The following is a 25,001-nucleotide window of genomic DNA, read 5'->3' on the forward strand; positions in this document are numbered from 1 at the left end:
CATTTTCACAAGTAAAGTTCTGGCAGTGTGGTGCCAGGACAACTACCTCTACCTCAATGTGAGCAAGACAAAGGAGCTGATCGTGGACTACAGGAAAAAGACGGCCGAACAGGCCCCCACTAACATCGATGGGGCTGTAGTGGAGCTGGTTGAGAGTTTCAAGTGCCTTTGTGTCCACATGACCAGCGAACTATTATTTTCCAAACATAGCAAGACTATTGTGAAGAGGGCACGACAAAACCTATTCCCCCTCAGGAGGCTGAAAATATTTGGCATGGGTCCTCAGCTCATCAAATGTTCTACAGCTGCACCATCGAGAGCTTCCTGACAGGTTGCATCACCGCCTGGTATGGCAACTGCTTGACATCTGACCATAAGGCACTACAGAGGGTAGTTCGTACGGCCCAGTACATCACTGGAGCCAAGCTTCCTGCCATCCAGAACCTCTATGCCAGGCGGTGTCAGAGGAAGGCCCAAAAAATTGTAAGAGACTCCAGCCACCCTAGTCATAGACCGTTTTTTTTTTCCTGCTACCGCCCAGCAAGCGGTAAGCCTACGTAGGACCAAAAGGCTCCTTAACAGCTTCTACCCCAAACCATAAGACTGCTGGACAATCAAATGGCCACCGGACTATTTGCATTTTTGTTTGTTTATTTGGTACATATTTTCGTAAACAGTTCAAGAAGAGTTAAGGGCATTTCACGGTAAGACTTGTTGTATTCGGCACGTGACGAAGTTTTGATTTGTAATTCAGAAATGACGTGCCACAAGATTGGGACATTTTAGAACGGTACACCACATCAAAGTTAAGATCATTGACTTTTTCTATTCATTCACAAAGCAATCAGTCGAAGATCATGATCCATGTTATTGTAAAGATGAATGTTTTCATTTCTTCTCGTTGAGGAACATGAGCTTGGCTCACCGATGATCTTATGTCCTGTGTGACCCCTCCTCCTTGACCCGAACCATGGATCCTCTGAACACGTTGCCAATAGTTACCCATGAAGCATTGAGCAAGAAAAACAACTACTTCCAAGGTCAGAGTGACATCACTGATTGAAACACTACTAGCGTGCACAGCTGACTAGCTAGCCAGTTACAGTGGGGCAAAAAAGTGTTTTCCACCATAATTTGCAAATAAATTCATTAAAAAGTCCTACAATGTGATTTTCTGGATTTTGTTTTTCCCCTCATTTTGTCTGTCATATTTGAAGTGTACCTATGATGGAAATTACAGGCCTCTCATCTTTTTAAGTGGGAGAACTTGCACAATTGGTGGCTGACTAACTACTTTTCTTGCCCCACTGTATATCAGAAACAACCATTTTGTTTTGGGCTGGTTCTCATTTAATATTTGTATATATTATGGATCCCCATTAGTTCCTGCCATGGCAGCAGCTACTCTTCCTGGGGTTTATTATGGATCCCATTTAGTTCCTGCCAAGGCAGCAGCTACTCTTCCTGGGGTTTATTATGGATCCTCATTAGTTCCTGCCAAGGCAACAGCTACTCTTCATGGGGTTTATTATGGATCCCCATTAGTTCCTGCCAAGGCAGCAGCTACACTTCCTGGGGTTTATTATGGATCCTCATTAGTTCCTGCCAAGGCAGCAGCTACACTTCCTGGGGTTTATTATGGATCCCCATTAGTTCCTACCAAGGCAGCAGCTACACTTCCTGGGGTTTATTATGGCTCCTCATTAGTTCCTGCCAAGGCAGCAGCTACACTTCCTGGGGTTTATTATGGATCCCCATTACTTCCTGCCAAGGCAGCAGCTACTCTTCCTGGGGTTTATTAAGGATCCCCATTAGTTCCTGCCAAGGCAGCAGCTACTCTTCCTGGGGTTTATTAGGGATCCCCATTAGTTCCTGCCAAGGCAGCAGCTACACTTCCTGGGGTTTATTATGGATCCCCATTAGTTCCTGCCAAGGCAGCAGCTACTCTTCCTGGGGTTTATTATGGATCCTCATTAGTTCCTGCCAAGGCAGCAGCTACTCTTCCTGGGGTTTATTATGGATCCCCATTACTTCCTGCCAAGGCATCAGCTACACTTCCTGGGGTTTATTATGGCTCCTCATTAGTTCCTGCCAAGGCAGCAGCTACTCTTCCTGGGGTTTATTATGGATCCCCATTAGTTCCTGCCAAGGCAGCAGCTACTCTTCCTGGGGTTTATTAAGGATCCTAACTAGTTAAAATGGATCATTTCTTTGTTATTGTGTAGTGGGAAAGAGGTGAGTAAAGAATGTCGGAAAAAAATGGCACGACAGGCCTGACGGAAACGGGATGGATCGGTGAATTTTCAAAAAAGTTGACACAACAAAATATCCTAGACATACTTCAATATGGTTATTATATCAACTCGTGTGCATAAAGGCATCTCCATCATCTCTCCCGTAATTTATTTTACCAACACAAAAAGATCCAACCTTGTCTAGACGATTTTTGTTTTGTCAACGTTTGGATAGTTTAGCCTACCGACTAATTTGCTGTTTCCATCGGGCCTGTCTGTTTACTTTTCTCACTTAAAAAGGTTGGATGGAAACCTGGTTAATGACAGATATTCAATCTATGTTATAAACTGGAAGAAAACAAAATTGTACAACAAATTTAAACATTTGAATACAAATATCCCTCAAAGTACAACAGAAACTCTGTTTCAGATCGACTAAGAGCAAACAAGGCACATTGTGCTGTTGGTTTAAAGAGTTGATTACCTTCACAGTTCCATTAGAACACCTTCACAGTTCCATTAGAACACCTTCACAGTTCCATTAGAACACCTTCACAGTTCCATTAGAACACCTTCACAGTTCCATTAGAACACCTTCACAGTTCCATTGGAACACCTTCACAGTTCCATTAGAACACCTTCACAGTTCCATTGGAACACCTTCACAGTTCCATTAGAACACCTTCACAGTTCTATTAGAACACCTTCACAGTTCCATTAGAACACCTTCACAGTTCCATTAGAACACCTTCACAGTTCCATTAGAACACCTTCACAGTTCCATTAGAACACCTTCACAGTTCCATTAGAACACCTTCACAGTTCCATTAGAACACCTTCACAGTTCCATTAGAACACCTTCACAGTTCCATTAGAACACCTTCACAGTTCCATTAGAACGTTCCCATTTCTACAGTACATCTACATTCTGAGGCCGTAGGATCTAGCCTGGTCCCAGATCTGTTGTCTCCTTCTATATCCTGGTCCCAGATCTGTTGTCTCCTCCTATAGCCTGGTTCCCAGATCTATTGTCTTTTTCTATAGCCTGGTCCCAGATCTGTTGTCTCCTTCTATAGCCTGGTCCCAGATCTGTTGTCTCCTTCTATAGCCTGGTCCCAGATCTGTTGTCTCCTCCTATAGCCTGGTCCCAGATCTGATGCCTCCTTCTATAGCCTGGTCCCAGATCTGTTGTCTCCTTCTATAGCCTGGTCCCAGATCTGTTGTCTCCTTCTATAGCCTGGTCCCAGATCTGTTGTCTCCTTCTATAGCCTGGTCCCAGATATGTTGTCTCCTTCTATAGCCTGGTCCCAGATCTGATGTCTCCTTCTATAGCCTGGTCCCAGATCTGTTTGTGCTTTTGCCAATTGTTGTCATATGTCATTGTCAAGCCAATGATTTGGCATGATGGCACAAACAGACTGGCCACACACACACACACCATTTGATCAATGGACTGCTGAATGTATATTTTCTCTGACTTCATTCGCTCTTTTCCATATTATCTCTATCTGTGATCAGCTACCCAGGAAAGGGCTGAAAATAGCTCATATTAATATATGTAGCCTTAGAAATAAGGTTCATGAAATCAACAACTTGCTAACATCAGATAACATTCATATTTTAGCCATAGCAGTAGCACTACACGGATATAACATCTATAGGTGTTGTTGTATATATTCAGAGCCATATCCCTGTAATGTTTATAGGGGAGGTGTTGCTGTATATATTCAGAGCCATATCCCTGTAATGTTTATAGGGGAGGTGTTGCTGTATATATTCAGAGCCATATCCCTGTAATGTTTATAGGGGAGGTGTTGCTGTATATATTCAGAGCCATATCCCTGTAATGTTTATAGGGGAGGTGTTGCTGTATATATTCAGAGCCATATCCCTGTAATGTTTATAGGGGAGGTGTTGCTGTATATATTCAGAGCCATATCCCTGTAATGTTTATAGGGGAGGTGTTGCTGTATATATTCAGAGCCATATCCCTGTAATGTTTATAGGGGAGGTGTTGCTGTATATATTCAGAGCCATATCCCTGTAATGTTTATAGGGGAGGTGTTGCTGTATATATTCAGAGCCATATCCCTGTAATGTTTATAGGGGAGGTGTTGCTGTATATATTCAGAGCCATATCCCTGTAATGTTTATAGGGGAGGTGTTGCTGTATATATTCAGAGCCACATCCCTGTAATGTTTATAGGGGAGGTGTTGCTGTATATATTCAGAGCCATATCCCTGTAATGTTTATAGGGGAGGTGTTGCTGTATATATTCAGAGCCATATCCCTGTAATGTTTATAGGGGAGGTGTTGCTGTATATATTCAGAGCCATATCCCTGTAATGTTTATAGGGGAGGTGTTGCTGTATATATTCAGAGCCATATCCCTGTAATGTTTATAGGGGAGGTGTTGCTGTATATATTCAGAGCCATATCCCTGTAATGTTTATAGGGGAGGTGTTGCTGTATATATTCAGAGCCATATCCCTGTAATGTTTATAGGGGAGGTGTTGCTGTATATATTCAGAGCCATATCCCTGTAATGTTTATAGGGGAGGTGTTGCTGTATATATTCAGAGCCATATCCCTGTAATGTTTATAGGGGAGGTGTTGCTGTATATATTCAGAGCCATATCCCTGTAATGTTTATAGGGGAGGTGTTGCTGTATATATTCAGAGCCATATCCCTGTAATGTTTATAGGGGAGGTGTTGCTGTATATATTCAGAGCCATATCCCTGTAATGTTTATAGGGGAGGTGTTGCTGTATATATTCAGAGCCATATCCCTGTAATGTTTATAGGGGAGGTGTTGCTGTATATATTCAGAGCCATATCCCTGTAATGTTTATAGGGGAGGTGCTGTATATATTCAGAGCCATATCCCTGTAATGTTTATAGGGGAGGTGTTGCTGTATATATTCAGAGCCATATCCCTGTAATGTTTATAGGGGAGGTGTTGCTGTATATATTCAGAGCCATATCCCTGTAATGTTTATAGGGGAGGTGTTGCTGTATATATTCAGAGCCATATCCCTGTAATGTTTATAGGGGAGGTGTTGCTGTATATATTCAGAGCCATATCCCTGTAATGTTTATAGGGGAGGTGTTGCTGTATATATTCAGAGCCATATCCCTGTAATGTTTATAGGGGAGGTGTTGCTGTATATATTCAGAGCCATATCCCTGTAATGTTTATAGGGGAGGTGTTGCTGTATATATTCAGAGCCATATCCCTGTAATGTTTATAGGGGAGGTGTTGCTGTATATATTCAGAGCCATATCCCTGTAATGTTTATAGGGGAGGTGTTGCTGTATATATTCAGAGCCATATCCCTGTAATGTTTATAGGGGAGGTGTTGCTGTATATATTCAGAGCCATATCCCTGTAATGCTTAGAGAAGATCTTATGTCAGGTGTTATTGATGTGTTGTGGTTGCAGGTCCACCTGGCACATCTTAAGCCTTTTCTTTTGGGGCTACAGGCCACCAAGTGCTAACAGTCAGTCTCTAAATAATATGTGTGAAATGCTTGATAGTGTTCATGATATAAACAGAGAGGTCAACTTTCTTGGGGACCTGAATATTGACTGGTTTTCATCAAGCTGTCCGCTCAAGAGGAAGCTTCTCACTGTAACCAGTGCCTGTAATCTGGTTCAGGTTATTACTTAACCTACCAGGGTGTTTACAAAACACTACAGGAACAAGATCATCCGCATGTATTGATCACATGTTTACTAAAACTGTAGAACTTTGTTCTGAAGCTGTATCTGTACCCATTGGATGCAGTGATCACAATATAATGGCTATATCCAGGAAAGACAAAGTTCCAAAAGCTGGGCCTAAAATAGTATATAAGAGATCATACAAAATATTTTGTTGTGACTCATGTGGATGATGTAAAAAAGATTTGTTGGTTTGATGTGATGAGGAGCATCCAGACGCTGCACTTGTGGAATTTATTAAATGGAATTTATTAAAGTCTGGCTGCACATCTGACTGGCTAACTTACTGCAAACTGAGAAATGATGTGACTAAACTAAACAAATATAAGAAGAAACTGTATTATGAAGCCAAGATCAATAACAGTGTGTTTTAATGAAATTATGGGCAGAAAGACCAATTCAACTCCATCTTTCATCGAATCAGGTAGCTTATTCATCACACAGCCATTTGATGTTGCCAATTATTTTAATGATTACCTCATTGGAAAAGTGGACAAACTTAGGCAGGAAATGGCAACAATGAAACAGTGAGTCATCGTATTCATGCATAAAAAAACGAATGATGAAAGAAAAGCATTGCAAATTAGAATTTTGTAAAGTTAGTGTGGGAGAGGTGGAACAATTATTGTTATCGATCAATAATGACAAACCTCCTGGCATTGACAACTTAGATGAAAAGCTACTGAGGATGGTAGCTGACTCTATAGCCACCCCACTTTCAGCATGCTTATAGAGAAGGGTGCTCAACATGTACTGCACTGACACTAATGACTGATGATTGGTTGAAAGAAATTGATAATAATAAGATTGTGGGAGCTGTACTGTTAGATTTCAATGCAGCCTTTGATATTATTGACCATAACCTGTTGTTAAAAAATCTTGTCATAATGTGGATTCAGAGCTATCAATCTAATAGTGCTCAAAGGGTTTTCTTTAATGGAAGTGTCTCTAATGTCAAACATGTAAAGTGTGGTATACACATGTAGTCTATCCTATAACTGTAGATACATTCAGGAAGTAAAGTATACACATGTAGTCTATCCTATAACTGTAGATACATTCAGGAAGTAATGTATACACGTATCCTATCCTATAACTGTAGATACATTCAGGAAGTAAAGTATACACATATATCCTATCCTATAACTGTAGATACATTCAGGAAGTAAAGTATACACGTATCCTATCCTATAACTGTAAATTCATTCGTTCTACTAGGTGGGATGAAACATTTTATTTCATACAAAGCACACAAAAAGTTAAAAACAAGTAATGATCTTGTAAACAAAGAGAATAGCCACTGCAGCATTAAAAATGGTTTTATTTCATATAGCACTGTGGTGAATAACTATCTAGTTTTTGGTGCGAAAAGAGGCTATATAATATATAATATAATTATATAAGCCTATTTGCATTTATAATACCATTAGAGCTCCAATATTACATTATTATTATTAATATAATTATTATTATTATATTGGGTTTAACAAAAACTCTTGTCAAATACATCTTCGGAATGGTAACATACAGTGGGGAGAACAAGTATATGATACACTGCCGATTTTTGCAGGTTTTCCTACTTACAAAGCATGTAGAGGTCTGTAATTTTTATCATAGGTCTACTTCAACTGTGAGAGGCGGAATCTTTAAAAAAAATCCAGAAAATCACATTGTATGATTTTTAAGCAATTAGTTTGCATTTTATTACATGACATAAGTATTTGATCACCTACCAACCAGTAAGAATTCCGGCTCTCACAGACCTGTTAGATTTTCTTTAAGAAGCCCTCCTGTTCTCCACTCATTACCTGTATTAACTGCACCTGTTTGAACTCGTTACCTGTATAAAAGACACCTGTCCACACACGCAATCAAACAGACTCCAACCTCTCCACAATGGCCAAGACCAGAGAGCTGTGTAAGGACATCAGGGTTAAATTGTAGACCTGCACAAGGCTGGGATGGGCTACAGGACAATAGGCAAGCAGCTTGGTGAGAAGGCAACAACTGTTGGCGCAATTATTAGAAATTGGAAGAAGTTCAAGATGACGGTCAATCAACGTCGGTCTGGGGCTCCATGCAAGATCTCACCTCGTGGGGCATCAATGATCATGAGGAAGGTGAGGGATCAGCCCAGAACTACACGGCAGGACCTGGTCAATGACCTTAAGAGAGCTGGGACCACAGTCTCAAAGAAAACCATTAGTAACAGACTACGCCATCATGGATTAAAATCCTGCAGCGCACGCAAGGTCCCCCTGCTCAAGCCAGAGCATGTCCAGGCCCGTCTGAAGTTTGCCAATGACCATCTGGATGATCCAGAGGAGGAATGGGAGAAGGTCATGTGGTCTGATGAGATAAAAAATAGAGCTTTTTGGTCTAAACTCCACTCGCCGTTTGAAGGAAGAAGAAGGATGAGTACAACACCAAGAACACCATCCCAACCGTGAAGCATGGAAACATCATTCTTTGGGGATGCTTTTCTGCAAAGAGGACAGGACGACTGCACCGTATTGAGGGGAGGATGGATGGGGCCATGTATCGCGAGATCTTGGCCAACAACCTCCTTCGCTCTCAGTAAGAGCATTGAAGATGGGTCGTGGCTGGGTCTTCCAGCATGACAACGGCCCGAAATACACAGCCAGGGCAACTAAGGAGTGGCTCCGTAAGAAGCATCTCAAGGTCCTGGAGTGGCCTAGCCAGTCTCCAGACCTGAACACAATAGAAAATCTTTGGAGGGAGCTGAAAGTCCGTATTGCCCAGCGACAGCCCCGAAACCTGAAGGATCTGGAGAAGGTCTGTGGAGGAGTGGGCCAAAAACCCTGCTGCAGTGTGCAAACCTGGTCAAGAACTACAGGAAATGTATGATCTCTGTAATTGCAAACAAAGGTTTCTATACCAAATATAAAGTTCTGCTTTTCTGATGTATCAAATACTTATGTCATGCAATAAAATGCTAATTAATTACTTAAAAATCATACAATGTGATTTTCTGGATTTTTTTTTTTTAGATTCCGTCTCTCACAGTTGAAGTGTACCTATGATAGAAATTACAGACCTCTACATGCTTTGTAAGTAGGAGAACCTGCAACATTGGCAGTGTATCAAATACTTGTTCTCCGCACTGTAGATACCGTCCACAATAAGCACAATAAGCATATATTTTCACAGATAACAATATATAAGGCACTTACTTGTTATTACAAAATAATCAACAAAACCATTATAATGAATTTTCATTGTAGATAATCAAAAAAGTATGAACCATCCTTTAATACCGATACTAATTACACAGATTATACAAATTATACAGATTATACAGATTATACTAATACAGATTATACTAATTACACAGATTATACAGATTATACAGATTATACTATTTACACAGATTATACAAATTATACAGATTATACAAATTATACAGATTATATGTATACAGATTATACTAATACAGATTATACTAATACAGATTATACTAATACAGATTATACAGATTATACAGATTATACTAATACAGATTATACTAATATATATTATACAGATTATACAGATTATACAGATTATACTAATACAGATTATACTAATATATATTATACAGATTATACAGATTATACTAATACAGATTATACAGATTATACAGATTATACTAATACAGATTATACTAATATATATTATACAGATTATACAGATTATACTAATACAGATTATACTAATATATATTATACAAATTATACAGATTATACTAATACAGATTATACTAATACAGATTATACTAATACAGATTATACAGATTATACAGATTATACTAATACAGATTATACTAATATATATTATACAGATTATACAGATTATACTAATACAGATTATACTAATACAGATTATACTAATACAGATTATACTAATATATATTATACTAATTATACTAATTATACAGATTATACTAATACAGATTATACTAATACAGATTATACTAATATATATTATACAGATTATACAGATTATAGTAATTATACATTAATATTTCCTTCGTACTAGATATTTGTTGCATATTACAGACAAAATCACAGTTCAGAAAACCTATATTTTTCCATTAATTACTTCTGTAAAATACATCAAACATAACAGAAAGCATACTTATCAAATGACCCCATTTGATAATATATATCAGAATAATAAATGCAGGAAAGGTGGTGTATAAAATAGAAAGATGAACTGTATGATTGACAGGATCTAAAATAAGAGATCGGAGTCAATTTGAATGAATCAATTGAGATGAATAATCAATGAATTGATTCAAATGAATCATGTGCAGTTGTTTGGTTCTGTTTTCATAAAGGTATTGGACAGAAACGTTCAGAAAATATTCAGACACCTTGACTTTTTCCAGATTTTGTTACGTTACAGCCTTATTCTAAAATGTATGAAATCGTTTTTTCCCTCATCAATCTACACACGATACCTCATAATGACAAAGTAAAAACTGGCTTTTAGACATTTTTGCATTCATAAAAAAAATTATATGGAAATATCACATTTACATACTTTTTCAGACCATTTACTCAGTACTTTGTTGAAGCACCTTTGGCAGCGATTACAGCATCGAGGCTTGTTGGGTATGACGCTACAAGCTTGGCATGCCTGTATTTGGGGAGTTTCTCTCATTCTTCTCTGAAGATCCTCTCAAGCTCTGTCAGGTTGGATGGGGAGCGTTGCAGCATAGCTATTTTCTGGTCTCTCCAGAGATGTTCGATCGGGTTCAAGTCCAGGCTCTGGCAGGGCCACTCAAGGAAGTTCAGAGACTTGTCCCAAAGGCACCCCTGCGTTGTCTTGGCTGTGTGATCAGGGTCGTTGTCCTGTTGGAAGGTGAACCTTCGCCCCAGTCTGAGGTCCTGTGCTCTGGAGCAGGTCTGTACTTTGCTCTGTTTATCTTTGCCTTGATCCAGATTAGTCTCCCAGTCCATGTCACTGAAAAACATCCCCACAGAATGACGCTGCCACCACCATGCTTCAGCGTAGAGATAGTGCCAGGTTTCCTCCAGATGTGACGCTTGGCATTCAGGCCAAAGAGTTCAATCTTGGTTTCATCATACCAGATAATATTTTTTCTCATGGTCTGAGAGTCTTTAGGTGCCTTTCGGCAAACTCCAAGCGGGCGGTCATGTGCCTTTTACTGAGGAGTGGCTTCCGTCTGGCCACTCTACCATAAAGGCCTGATTGGTGGAGTGCTGCAGCGATGGTTGTCCTCCTGGAAGGTTCTCTCATCTCCACAGAGGAACTCTGGAGCTCTGTCAGAGTGACCATCAGGTTCTTGGTCACCTCCCTGACTAAGACCCTTTTCCCTCGATTTCTCAGTTTGGCCGTGCTCTAGGAAGAGTCTTCTTCCATTTAAGAATGATGGAGGCCACTGTGTTCTTGAGGACCTTCAATGCTGCAGACATTTTTTGGTACCCTTCCCCAGATCTGTGCCTCGACACAATCCTGTCTCACAATTCCTTAGACCTCATTGCTTGGTATTTGCTCTGTCATGCACTGTCAACTGTGGGACCTTATATAGACAGGTGTGTGCCTTTTCAAATCATGTCCAATCAATTGAATTTACGACACGTCAAGTTGTAGAAACCTGTCAAGGATAATCAATAGTAACAGGATGCACCTGAGTCACATAGCAAAGGGTCTGAATAATTATTTAAATAAGGTATCTGTATTTTATTTTTAATACATTTGAAAATTAAACCTGTTTTGCTTTGTCATTATGGTGTAGTTACGGAGGATGTAATTTTTTTTAATCCATTTTTACAATAAGTCTAATGTAACAAAATATGGAAAAAGTCAAGGGGTCTCAATAATTTCTGAAGGCACTGTGTGTACAGTGGGTATACGATACTGCAATATGTGCTTTCAACAGCTACTGATACTGAATATTTTGACCCACATCAGTCTCGTAAGATATGGTTCTGACCCACAGCAGTCTGGGAAGATATGGTTCTGACCCACAGCAGTCTCTGAAGATATGGTTCTGACCCACAGCAGTCTCTGAAGATATGGTTCTGACCCACAGCAGTCTGGGAAGATATGGTTCTGACCCACAGCAGTCTGGGAAGATATGGTTCTGACCCACAGCAGTCTCTGAAGATATGGTTCTGACCCACAGCAGTCTCTGAAGATATGGTTCTGACCCACAGCAGTCTCTGAAGATATGGTTCTGACCCACAGCAGTCTCTGAAGATATGGTTCTGACCCACAGCAGTCTCTGAAGATATGGTTCTGACCCACAGCAGTCTCTGAAGATATGGTTCTGACCCACAGCAGTCTGGGAAGATATGGTTCTGACCCACAGCAGTCTCTGAAGATATGGTTCTGACCCACAGCAGTCTCTGAAGATATGGTTCTGACCCACAGCAGTCTCTGATAAAAACATACAGTAACTAGTCTATGTTCTATATTTCCAATGAAACATGTTAGATGTAAAGTAATAAATATATAAACAGGTCTGACATCTTTATAATCCCTTTTTTAGTTAATTCACAGTTGATAAAATATGCTGTTGACCCCCAACAACATAATCCACTTCACCAGGAGCCAGGATTCAATCAAATGTGCGTTGTCGATAAGTGCATTGTTGACAAATACACATTTTTATTAAAGGCACATTTCTCCGACATTAACGGAGATCTCATTCACGGTAAACAGTGCGGATGACCACTCAAGCTTAAATTGCTTTTAAAAGTGCTACGCGTCTGTTGTTGTTGTTGTTTGTTGACAAACACACCTTTGATGGAATCCCAGCCTTGGTGATTTTATTAAGAAATGAAATGAATGAACACATCTACATAAAATAAAACCTAGTACAGTTGAGGTCGGACGTTTACATACACTTTAGCCAAATACGTTTAAACTCCGTTTTTGACCATTCCTGACATTTAATCATTTAGTAAAAAATTCCCTGTCTTAGGTCAGTTAGGATCATTTATGGCGGTTTTGGAGCAGTGGCTTCTTCCTTGCTGAGCGGCCTTTCAGGTTATGTCGATATAGGACTCATTTTACTGTGGATATAGATACTTTTGTACCTGTTTCCTCCAGCATCTTCACAAGGTCCATTGCTGTTGTTCTGGGATTGATTTGCACTTTTCGCACCAAAGTACTTTCATCTCCAGGAGACAGAACGAGTCTCCTTCCTGAGCGGTATGACGGCTGTGTGGTCCCATGGTGTAAATACTTGGGTACAATTTTCTGAGGTCTTGGCTGATTTCTTTAGATTTTCCCATGATGTCAAGCAAAGAGGCAGTGAGTTTGAAGGTAGACTTTGAAATACATCCACTGATACACCTCCAATTTACTCAAATTATGTCAATTAGCCTATCAGAAGCTTCTAAAACCGTGGCATCATTTTCTAGAATTTTCCAAGCTGTTTAAAGGCACAGTCAACTTAGTGTATGTAAACTTCTGACCCACTGGAATTGTGATACATTGAATTATAAGTGAAATAATCTGTAAACAATCGTTGGAAAAATTACTTGAGTCATGCACAAAGTAGATGTCCTAACCAACTTGCCAAAACTATAGTTTGTTAACAAGAAATTTGTAGAGTGGTTGAAAAACAAGTTTTAATTACTCCAATCTAAGTGTATGTAAACTTCCGACTTCAACTGTTATAACAAATTACTAAATGAACGAATCTTGTAAACACAGAGGCTGCGTTTAGACAGGCAGCCCAATTTTTATATTTCTTTTCACTAATTGGTCTTTTAACCAATCAGATCACCTCTGAAAAAAGGATTTGACTGAAAAGATCTGATGTGATTGGTCAAAAGACCTGTCTAAACCCAGCCTAACAGATGTCACTTAAGCCCCATTTATACCAGGTTCTAACATGCTTCCTTTGTCATGATCTTGTCCACGTTCTGATTGTGTCAACATTTTCAGACAGGTGTAGACGATTAAAAGATGCACTGTGATCTGATCTTCCTGACCACGCCCGGAGGTGGTCGATCATTTAAAATCGTCGGTATCCCCGCCTTCTAAAAATATTTCACAGGTGGCACCACTTACACAGGTGGCACCACTTTCACAGGTGGCACCACTTACACAGGTGGCACCACTTACACAGGTGGCACCACTTACGGCATCAAATTGTGTCTTAAAATAAATAAACAAATACAACTCCGAAAGAACGGCTGTCAGCATCATGAGGATACAGTGATGGACCATTTATGAATGGTCATTTATGAACAGTTGAACATCTTGGCCATGTTCTGTTATAATCTCCACCCGGCACAGCCAGAAGAGGACTGGCCACCCCTCATAGCCTGGTTCCTCTCTTCCTAGGTTCTGGCCTTTCTAGGGAGTTTTTCCTAGCCACCGTGCTTCTACACCTGCATTGCTTGCTGTTTGGGGTTTTAGGCTGGTTTCTGTACAGCACTTTGAGATATCAGCTGATGTACGAAGGGCTATATAAATACAGTTGATTTGATTTGATTTGATGGAACCCAGGGATCAATCTGGTCACAATGCGGACACAGTGGACGGATATGATACATTTTTAATACCATGTTGTAGACATATTTTCAGAAAATGTCAGCACAATAAGAATGCGGACAACATCAGGACAAAGCATGCTTGTTCATGGTATGAAGAAAAGCCTAGAGGTACAGCTTAACATTGGGTAGGTAGACAGGAGCTACTACATCATAAAACACACAACACACACAAGGTTTGGGATCAATTCCACTTCAATTCAGGAAGTAATTGAATCCTGACAAGACTTAAGTGAAATGGAATTGTCCCCGATTCACACATGTAGGGAACAGCGAAACAGGTCAAAAATGTTTTTTATAAACATAATAACAATAACAACAGATTATTGACGGTTGATCAGGCCTATTTTACTGAGATATACACAACACATTAGATGAGCGGCAACTCTTCATTAACCACTGGAGGGTTAAGTCAACTTAAGGCAAAGGGAAGTGAACCAGGGAAGTCAACTACAGGCCAGGGAAGTGAACCAGGGAAGTCAACTACAGGCCAGGGAGGTCAACTACAGGCCAGGGAAGTCAACTTAAGGCAAAGGGAAGTGAACCAGGGAAGTCAACTACAGGCCAGGGAAGTGAACCAGGGAAGTCAACTACAGGCCAGGGAGGTCAACTACAGGCCAGGGAAGTCAACTTAAGGCAAAGGGAAGTGAACCAGGGAAGTCAACTTAAGGCAAAGGGAAGTGAACCAGGGAAGTCAACTTAAGGCAAAGGGAAGTGAACCAGGGAAGTCAACTTAAGGCAAAGGGAAGTGAACCAGGGAAGTCAACTTAAGGCCAAAGGGAAGTGAACCAGGGAAGTCAACTACAGGCCAAGGAAGTGAACCAGGGAAGTCAACTACAGGCCAGGGAAGTGAACCAGGGAAGTCAACTAAAGGCCAGGGAAGTGAACCAGGGAAGTCAACTAAAGGCCAGGGAAGTGAACCAGGGAAGTCAACTACAGGCCAGGGAAGTGAACCAGGGAAGTCAACTACAGGCCAGGGAAGTGAACCAGGGAAGTCAACTTAAGGCAAAGGGAAGTGAACCAGGGAAGTCAACTTAAGGCCAAAGAAGTGAACCAGGGAAGTCAACTTAAGGCCAAGGAGGTGAACCAGGGAAGTCAACTAAAGGCCAAAGAAGTGAACCAGGGAAGTCAACTTAAGGCCAAAGAAGTGAACCAGGGAAGTCAACTTAAGGCCAAAGTAGTGAACCAGGGAAGTCAATTTAAGGCCAAAGAAGTGAACCAGGGAAGTCAATTTAAGGCCAAAGAAGTTAACCAGTGAAGTCAACTTAAGGCCAGGGAAGTCAACTAAAGGCCAGGAAGTCAACTAAAGGCCAGGGAAGTCAACTAAAGGCCAGGGAAGTCAACTTAAGGCCAGGGAAGTCAACTACAGGCCAGGGAAGTCAACTACAGGCCAGGGAAGTCAACTAAAGGCCAGGGGAGTGAACCAGGGAAGTCAACTTAAGGCCAGGGAAGTCAACTACAGGCCAGGGAAGTCAACTAAAGGCCAGGGAGGTGAACCAGGGAAGTCAACTACAGGCCAGGGAAGTCAACTAAAGGCCAGGGTAGTGAACCAGGGAAGTCAACTACAGGCCAGGGAAGTGAACCTGGGAAGTCAACTTAAGGCCAGGGAAGTCAACTACAGGCCAGGGAAGTCAACCAGGGAAGTCAACTACAGGCCAGGGAAGTCAACCAGGGAAGTCAACTACAGGCCAGGGAAGTCAACTACAGGCCAGGGAAATGAACCAGGGAAGTGAACTTGACTTCGGGGTGAAGTTTACCCTACTGTAGGTAGATATCTAGGATCAGCTTCCCCTCCCCCAGACCCGACCTTAAACATTAGTGTAGAAAATGCTAAACTGACCCAAGATCAGTGTCTAGAGGGCAACTCCATGAACTTGCGGCCAGATAACGACAGGTTATTATTGCACGCGACGACAGTAGTACCCGAGGACCTTGCATTTTTCACACAGGTGCTGTGGGTGCTCCTTGCTCTGGTCTGAAACATCTAACCCATCAGGTTTCTCCAGAGGTCTCTACACAGAGAAACAGAGGTAACATTAAGCTGTTTAAAACACAGAGAAACACAGGTAACATTAAGCTGTTTAAAACACAGAGAAACACAGGTAACATTAAGCTATTTAAAAACACACTTTACATTAAGTTATTAAAAGCACAATCGATTCAACCTTTTATGTATCCAGGTCCCATTGACGTCAGAGGATCTCTTTTACAAGGGAGTGGCCACCGATATTTTTTTTATTTTTTTCTCCCCAATTTCGTGGTATCCAATTGTTAGTAGTTACTATCTTGTCTCATCGCTACAACTCCCGTACAGGCTCGGGAGAGACGAAGGTCGAGAGCCATGCGTCCTCCGAAACACAACCCAACTGCTTCTTAACACAGCGCGCATCCAACCCGGAAGCCAGCCGGAAGCCAGCCGCACCAATGTGTGAGGAAACACCGTACACCTAGCGAGCTCGTCAGCGTGCACCGCGCCCGGCCCGCCACAGGAGTCGCTAGTGCGCGATGAGAAAAGGATATCCCTACCGGCCAAACCCTCCCTAACCCGGTCGACGCTGGGCCAATTGTGCCTCGCTCCATGTACCTCCCGGTCGCGGCCTGCTGCGACAGAGCCTGGGCTCGAACCCAGAGTCTCTGGTGGCACAGCTAGCACTGCGATGCAGTGCCTTAGACTACTGCACCACCCGGCAGGCCCGGCCACTGATATTTAAAGGGTTTATAAACGGTTAATTATTAGTTTATAAATCAGTAATAAACACTTCAAAGTTACACAATCAGTTGAAATAATGTCCTTGAGACAATAGAACAATAGGATGGAGGTACGTCATGGTAGCCTGGTCTTATATGTAGGCCTATATGCAAGACAACACAAACAGATCTGAGACCAGGCTAATATCATGGATAATAAACAAAATGGAAGTATTTACCTGCTTGTGAGGGTAAACGTTGATGTGGCACTTGATACATTCTTGTCCCATGTTGGCCCAGGAGTTCCCACTCATCCACTTCCTCTTGCATTTAGGGCACTTGTATTCCCCGAAACATCTCTTCTTGCCCTGATATGGGGTCTGGCCTTCCCCTTTCGGCCGAGCCTGGAGACAAAGCATATAGAAGCATTGCACTGAATTTACAGATGAAACAACATCAAATGGGCATATTTCATTTTAGTATACAGAGAGAAGTCTCTGTGCTCAGCAGGCCCTCTACACCCAGGTGCTGCTTTTGGCAGATACAACAAGTACCCAGAAAAACAGTGTAAAAACTGCAAACTGTTAAAAAAAAAATGCGGACCAATCTTCACTTCTATTTATTTGTAATTTGCCGTGAATCAACTAACAATGTTTCACATACGACTTTCTTCGGTGTCACTGAACGACAACTGACGTTACGACCACTGACAATGGTCTTACATTTTAGCAGCCACTCTTATCCAGAGTGACTCGTAGGAAAGTTAAGTGCCTTGCTCAAGAGCACATCGACATATTTTTTACCAAGTCGGGTCAGGGATTCCAACCAGCGACATTTCAGTTTCTGGCCAAATCGCTTAACCGCTACCTGCTATCTTGACTCCAGGTGACGTGACGACCATTGACCGCGGTCTTGACTCTAGGTGGGTCTTGACTCTAGGTGACGTTACGACCACTGACCACTGGTCTTGACTCTAGGTGACGTTATGACCACTGACCGCGGTCTTGACTCTAGGTGGGTCTTGACTCTAGGTGACGTTACGACCACTGACCGTGGTCTTGACTACAGGTGACGTTACGACCACTGACCGCGGTCTTGACTCTAGGTGACGTTATGACCACTGACCGCGGTCTTGACTCTAGGTGGGTCTTGACTCTAGGTGACGTTACGACCACTGACCGTGGTCTTGACTACAGGTGACGTTACAACCACTGACCACTGGTCTTGACTCTAGGTGACGTTATGACCACTGACCGCGGTCTTGACTCTAGGTGGGTCTTGACTCTAGGTGACGTTACGACCACTGACCACTGGTCTTGACTCTAGGTGACGTTATGACCACTGACCGCGGTCTTGACTCTAGGTGACGTTATGACCACTGACCGCGGTCTTGACTCTAGGTGGGTCTTGACTCTAGGTGACGTTACGACCACTGACCGTGGTCTTGACTACAGGTGACGTTATGACCACTGACCACTGGTCTTGAATCTAGGTGACGTTACGACCACTGACCACTGGTCTTGACTCTAGGTGACGTTACAACCACTGACCGCGGTCTTGACTCCAGGTGACGTTACGACCACTGAACTGACCACTGGTTTGACTCTAGGTGACGTTATGACCACTGACCACCGGTCTTGACTCCAGGTGACGTTATGACCACTGACCGCGGTCTTGACTCTAGGTGACGTTATGACCACTGACCACTGGTCTTGACTCAAGGTGACGTTACGACCACTGACCGCGGTCTTGACTCTAGGTGGGTCTTGACTCTAGGTGACGTTACGACCACTGACCACTGGTCTTGACTCTAGGTGACGTTACGACCACTGACCACTGGTCTTGACTCTAGGTGACGTTATGACCACTGACCGCGGTCTTGACTCTATGTGACGTTACGACCACTGACCACTGGTCTTGACTCTAGGTGACGTTATGACCACTGACCGAGGTCTTGACTCTAGGTGGGTCTTGACTCTAGGTGACGTTATGACCACTGACCACTGGTCTTGACTCTAGGTGGGTCTTGACTCTAGGTGACGTTACGACCACTGACCACTGGTCTTGACTCTAGGTGACGTTATGCCCACTGGTCTTGACTCTAGGTGACGTTACGACCACTGACCGCGGTCTTGACTCTAGATGACGCTATGACCACTGACCGCGGTCTTGACTCTAGGTGACGTTATGACCACTGACCACTGGTCTTGACTCTAGGTGACGTTATGACCACTGACCGCGGTCTTGACTCTAGGTGGGTCTTGACTCCAGGTGACGTTATGACCACTGACCACTGGTCTTGACTCTAGGTGGGTCTTGACTCTAGGTGGGTCTTGACTCTAGGTGACGTTACGACCACTGACCACTGGTCTTGACTCTAGGTGACGTTACGACCACTGACCACTGGTCTTGACTCTAGGTGACGTTATGACCACTGACCACTGGTCTTGACTCTAGGTGACGTTACGACCATTGACCACTGGTCTTGACTCTAGGTGATGTTACTACCACTGACCGCGGTCTTGACTCTAGGTGGGTCTTGACTCTAAGTGACGTTTCGACCACTGACCACTGGTCTTGACTCTAGGTGACGTTATGACCACTGACCGCGGTCTTGACTCCAGGTGACGTTACGACCACTGACCGCGGTCTTGACTCCAGGTGACGTTACGACCACTGACCACTGGTCTTGACTCTAGGTGACGTTATGACCACTGACCGCGGTCTTGACTCTAGGTGACGTTATAACCACTGACCACTGGTCTTGACTCTAGGTGACGTTATGACCACTGACCGCGGTCTTGACTCTAGGTGGGTCTTGACTCTAGGTGACGTTACGACCACTGACCACTGGTCTTGACTCTAGGTGGGTCTTGACTCTAGGTGACGTTACGACCACTGACCACTGGTCTTGACTCTAGGTGACGTTATGACCACTGGTCTTGACTCTAGGTGACGTTACGACCACTGACCGCGGTCTTGACTCTAGATGACGTTATGACCACTGACCGCGGTCTTGACTCTAGGTGACGTTATGACCACTGACCACTGGTCTTGACTCTAGGTGACGTTATGACCACTGACCGCGGTCTTGACTCTAGGTGGGTCTTGACTCCAGGTGACGTTATGACCACTGACCACTGGTCTTGACTCTAGGTGACGTTACGACCACTGACCACTGGTCTTGACTCTAGGTGACGTTATGACCACTGACCACTGGTCTTGACTCTAGGTGACGTTACGACCATTGACCACTGGTCTTGACTCTAGGTGATGTTACTACCACTGACCGCGGTCTTGACTCTAGGTGGGTCTTGACTCTAAGTGACGTTTCGACCACTGACCGCGGTCTTGACTCTAGGTGACGTTATGACCACTGACCACTGGTCTTGACTCTAGGTGACGTTTCGACCACTGACCACTGGTCTTGACTCTAGGTGACGTTATGACCTCTGACCGCGGTCTTGACTCTAGGTGACGTTACGACCACTGACCACTGGTCTTGACACTAGGTGACGTTACGACCATTGACCACTGGTCTTGACTCTAGGTGACGTCACGACCACTGACCACTGGTCTTGACTCTAGGTGGGTCTTGACTCTAGGCGACGTTATGACCACTGACCACTGGTCTTGACTCTAGGTGACGTTACGACCATTGACCACTGGTCTTGACTCTAGGTGACGTCACGACCACTGACCGCGGTCTTGACTCTAGGTGACGTTACGACCACTGACCACTGGTCTTGACTCTAGTTGACGTTACAACCACTGACCGCGGTCTTGACTCTAGGTGACGTTACGACCACTGACCACTGGTCTTGACTCTTGGTCCACATATTGTATATTTAGAAATACATTACATTGCCAAATGCACATAATGTGTATCAATCCAATTGCCTCCCATCACTTTAGCAGGAGGAGATAACATATTGGGTTTCTCAACTTAGGCAGAAGGGGATAACATATTGGGTTTCTCAACTTTAGCAGGGAGGGATAACATATTGTGTTTCTCAACTTTAGCAGGAGGAGATAACATTGTGTTTCTCAACTTTAGCAGGGAGGAGATAACAATGCGTTTCTCAACTTTAGCAGGAGGAGATAACATATTGGGTTTCTGTGGAGCATTGCCAGCTCAAATCACTGAAGCAGAATTATGAAGAGATTTGATAACAGCCTCGTCGGTGGTTAAGATGAAGGGAAAAGCAGCTCATAATCACATTGAATGTTAGTGTAAGTTTCTGTCAAACTGCATATTGAGAAATAAGGCAGTATCCCCTATGGACCACTATTCACTATATAGAGCACTACTTCTGACCAGAGTCCTATGGACCCCTAATCACTATATAGAACACTACTTCTGACCAGAGTCCTATGGACCCCTGTTCACTATATAGAGCACTACTTCTGACCAGAGTCCTATGGACCCCTATTCACTATATAGAGCACTACTTCTGACCAGAGTCCTATGGACCCCTAATCACTATATAGAGCACTACTTCTGACCAGAGTCCTATGGACCCCTAATCACTATATAGAGCACTACTTCTGACCAGAGTCCTATGGACCCCTAATCACTATATAGAGCACTACTTCTGACCAGAGTCCTATGGACCCTTAATCACTATATAGAACACAACTTCTGACCAGAGTCCTATGGACCCCTAATCACTATATAGAACACTACTTCTGACCAGAGTCCTATGGACCCCTAATCACTATATAGAGCACTACTTCTGACCAGAGTCCTATGGACCCCTATTCACTATATAGAGCACTACTTCTGACCAGAGTCCTATGGACCCCTAATCACTATATAGAGCACAACTTCTGACCAGAGTCCTATGGACCCCTGTTCACTATATAGAGCACTACTTCTGACCAGAGTCCTATGGACCCCTAATCACTATATAGAGCACTACTTCTGACCAGAGTCCTATGGACCCCTATTCACTATATAGAACACAACTTCTGACCAGAGTCCTATGGACCCCTAATCACTATATAGAACACAACTTCTGACCAGAGTCCTATGGACCCCTATTCACTATATAGAACACTACTTCTGACCAGAGTCCTATGGACCTCTATTCACTATATAGAACACTACTCAAAGTGAGTTCTTATAGAACATGAAGTGAGTTCCAATAGAACATGAAGTGAGTTCCAATAGAACATGAAGTGAGTTCCAATAGAACATGAAGTGAGTTCCAATAGAACATGAAGTGAGTTCCAATAGAACATGAAGTGAGTTCCTATAGAACATGAAGTGAGTTCCTATAGAACATGAAGTGAGTTCCTATAGAACATGAAGTGAGTTCCTATAGAACAAGGAGTGAGTTCCTATAGAACATGAAGTGAGTTCCCATAGAACATGAAGTGAGTTCCGATAGAACATGAAGTGAGTTCCGATAGAACATGAAGTGAGTTCCGATAGAACATGAAGTGAGTTCCTATAGAACATGAAGTGAGTTCCCATAGAACATGAAGTGAGTTCCTATAGAACATGAAGTGAGTTCCTATAGAACATGAAGTGAGTTCCTATAGAACAAGGAGTGAGTTCCTATAGAACAAGGAGTGAGTTCCTATAGAACAAGGAGTGAGTTCCTATAGAACATGAAGTGAGTTCCCATAGAACATGAAGTGAGTTCCTATAGAACATGAAGTGAGTTCCTATAGAACATGAAGTGAGTTCCTATAGAACATGAAGTGAGTTCCTATAGAACATGAAGTGAGTTCCCATAGAACATGAAGTGAGTTCCTATAGAACATGAAGTGAGTTCCTATAGAACATGAAGTGAGTTCCTATAGAACATGAAGTGAGTTCCTATAGAACATGAAGTGAGTTCCCATAGAACATGAAGTTAGTTCCAATAGAACATGAAGTGAGTTCCTATAGAACAAGGAGTGAGTTCCTATAGAACAAGGAGTGAGTTCCTATAGAACATGAAGTGAGTTCCTATAGAACATGAAGTGAGTTCCTATAGAACAAGGAGTGAGTTCCTATAGAACAAGGAGTGAGTTCCTATAGAACACGAAGTGAGTTCCAATAGAACACGAAGTGAGTTCCAATAGAACATGAAGTTAGTTCCAATAGAACATGAAGTGAGTTCCTATAGAACAAGGAGTGAGTTCCTATAGAACAAGGAGTGAGTTCCTATAGAACAAGGAGTGAGTTCCTATAGAACATGAAGTGAGTTCCTATAGAACACGAAGTGAGTTCCAATAGAACACGAAGTGAGTTCCAATAGAACATGAAGTGAGTTCCTATAGAACACGAAGTGAGTTCCAATAGAACACGAAGTGAGTTCCAATAGAACATGAAGTGAGTTCCAATAGAACATGAAGTGAGTTCCTATAGAACATGAAGTGAGTTCCTATAGAACATGAAGTGAGTTCCTATAGAACATGAAGTGAGTTCCCATAGAACATGAAGTGAGTTCCTATAGAACACAAAGTGAGTTCCAATAGAACATGAAGTGAGTTCCTATAGAACATGAAGTGAGTTCCTATAGAACAAGGAGTAAGTTCCTATAGAACAAGGAGTGAGTTCCTATAGAACATGAAGTGAATTCCTATAGAACATGGAGTTCTCTAGTTCTATGGAGTGTTCTATGGTCCAGCTATGCTCCCTGAGGAGCATAGCGGAGGCCCAGCCCAGTGATGGACCAATCACAGCCCTCCTCCTCTACAGGACACATACCTCAGCCTCTCTGTCATCCTTCCCTCCCAGCTGGCCTCTGTCGGCCAATCAGGACTTGGGGTGGGGGGAGGGGGGGGGAGGAAATCAACCCCAGATGAGCTTCACTCCACTTGTATAACTGGAGAAAAATCCTAAACCCAACATAAAGAAATTATTTCAACATCGACTGGTTTAAATTAAAAACACCCCTTCGGAGGTTAAAGGAGGTGGGGCAACCAGCCAAATGACATTGATCTGTTGTCATTAGGACTCCCTCAGAGCAGAGACAAACCTTTCTAGGAATGAATATGAGTGTTGGTTTTCTGCAGCCAATTATCACAGTAACAGTGAATATATTTCAAAATGTGATTAAATACATTGTACCCCACTTTTTCAATACATTTATCCATCCAACACGTTGCATTCTATATGCAAACTCCAAGAACAGTCCCCTTGTTGTTCTGATGCCAGGTGCTGTCTGTAGTTAGTGATGATGGCCTGTATCCTATCTCACCACTCTCTCATCAGCCCAGTTACAGACTGCGTCCCAAATGGTACTGTATCCCCTATTTAGTCCACTACTTTTGACAGATAGGGAATTTGGAGGGAATAGGGTTCCATTTGGAGGGAATAGGGTATCATTTGGAAGGAATAGGGTTCCATTTGGAAGGAATAGGGTTCCATTTGGAAGGAATAGGGTTCCATTTGGAAGGAATAGGGTTCCATTTGGAGGGAATAGGGTACCATTTGGAGGGAATAGGGTTCCATTTGGAGGGAATAGGGTTCCATTTGGAGGGAATAGGGTACCATTTGGAAGGAATAGGGTTCCATTTGGAGGGAATAGGGTTCCATTTGGAAGGAATAGGGTTCCATTTGGAAGGAATAGGGTTCCATTTGGAGGGAATAGGGTTCCATTTGGAAGGAATAGGGTTCCATTTGGAGGGAATAGGGTTCCATTTGGAGGGAATAGGGTTCCATTTGGAAGGAATAGGGTTCCATTTGGAGGGAATAGGGTTCCATTTGGAGGGAATAGGGTTCCATTTGGAGAGAATAGGGTTCCATTTGGAAGGAATAGGGTTCCATTTGGAAGGAATAGGGTACCATTTGGAAGGAATAGGGTTCCATTTGGAGGGA

The 25,001-nt window shown here is 42.6% G+C and overlaps 1 protein-coding gene across 1 annotated transcript in view; it reads right to left on the bottom strand.

Moving 5' to 3' along the window:
- Window positions 1–14,484: 14,484 nt before the first annotated feature.
- Window positions 14,485–25,001, bottom strand: part of LOC109881106 (zinc finger CCHC domain-containing protein 24) — a 43,768-nt gene continuing 33,251 nt past the window's right edge. The window contains exons 3-4 of the mRNA XM_031800039.1: window positions 17,425–17,589; window positions 14,485–16,509 (exon numbers count right to left, since the gene is read on the bottom strand). Coding sequence (XP_031655899.1) covers window positions 16,396–16,509; window positions 17,425–17,589 — 279 coding nt within the window. The 3' untranslated portion in view covers window positions 14,485–16,395. The remainder of the gene's footprint in view (window positions 16,510–17,424; window positions 17,590–25,001) is intronic.

Source organism: Oncorhynchus kisutch, linkage group LG20, assembly GCF_002021735.2.
Source record: "Oncorhynchus kisutch isolate 150728-3 linkage group LG20, Okis_V2, whole genome shotgun sequence".
Taxonomy (NCBI): Eukaryota; Metazoa; Chordata; class Actinopteri; order Salmoniformes; family Salmonidae; genus Oncorhynchus; species Oncorhynchus kisutch.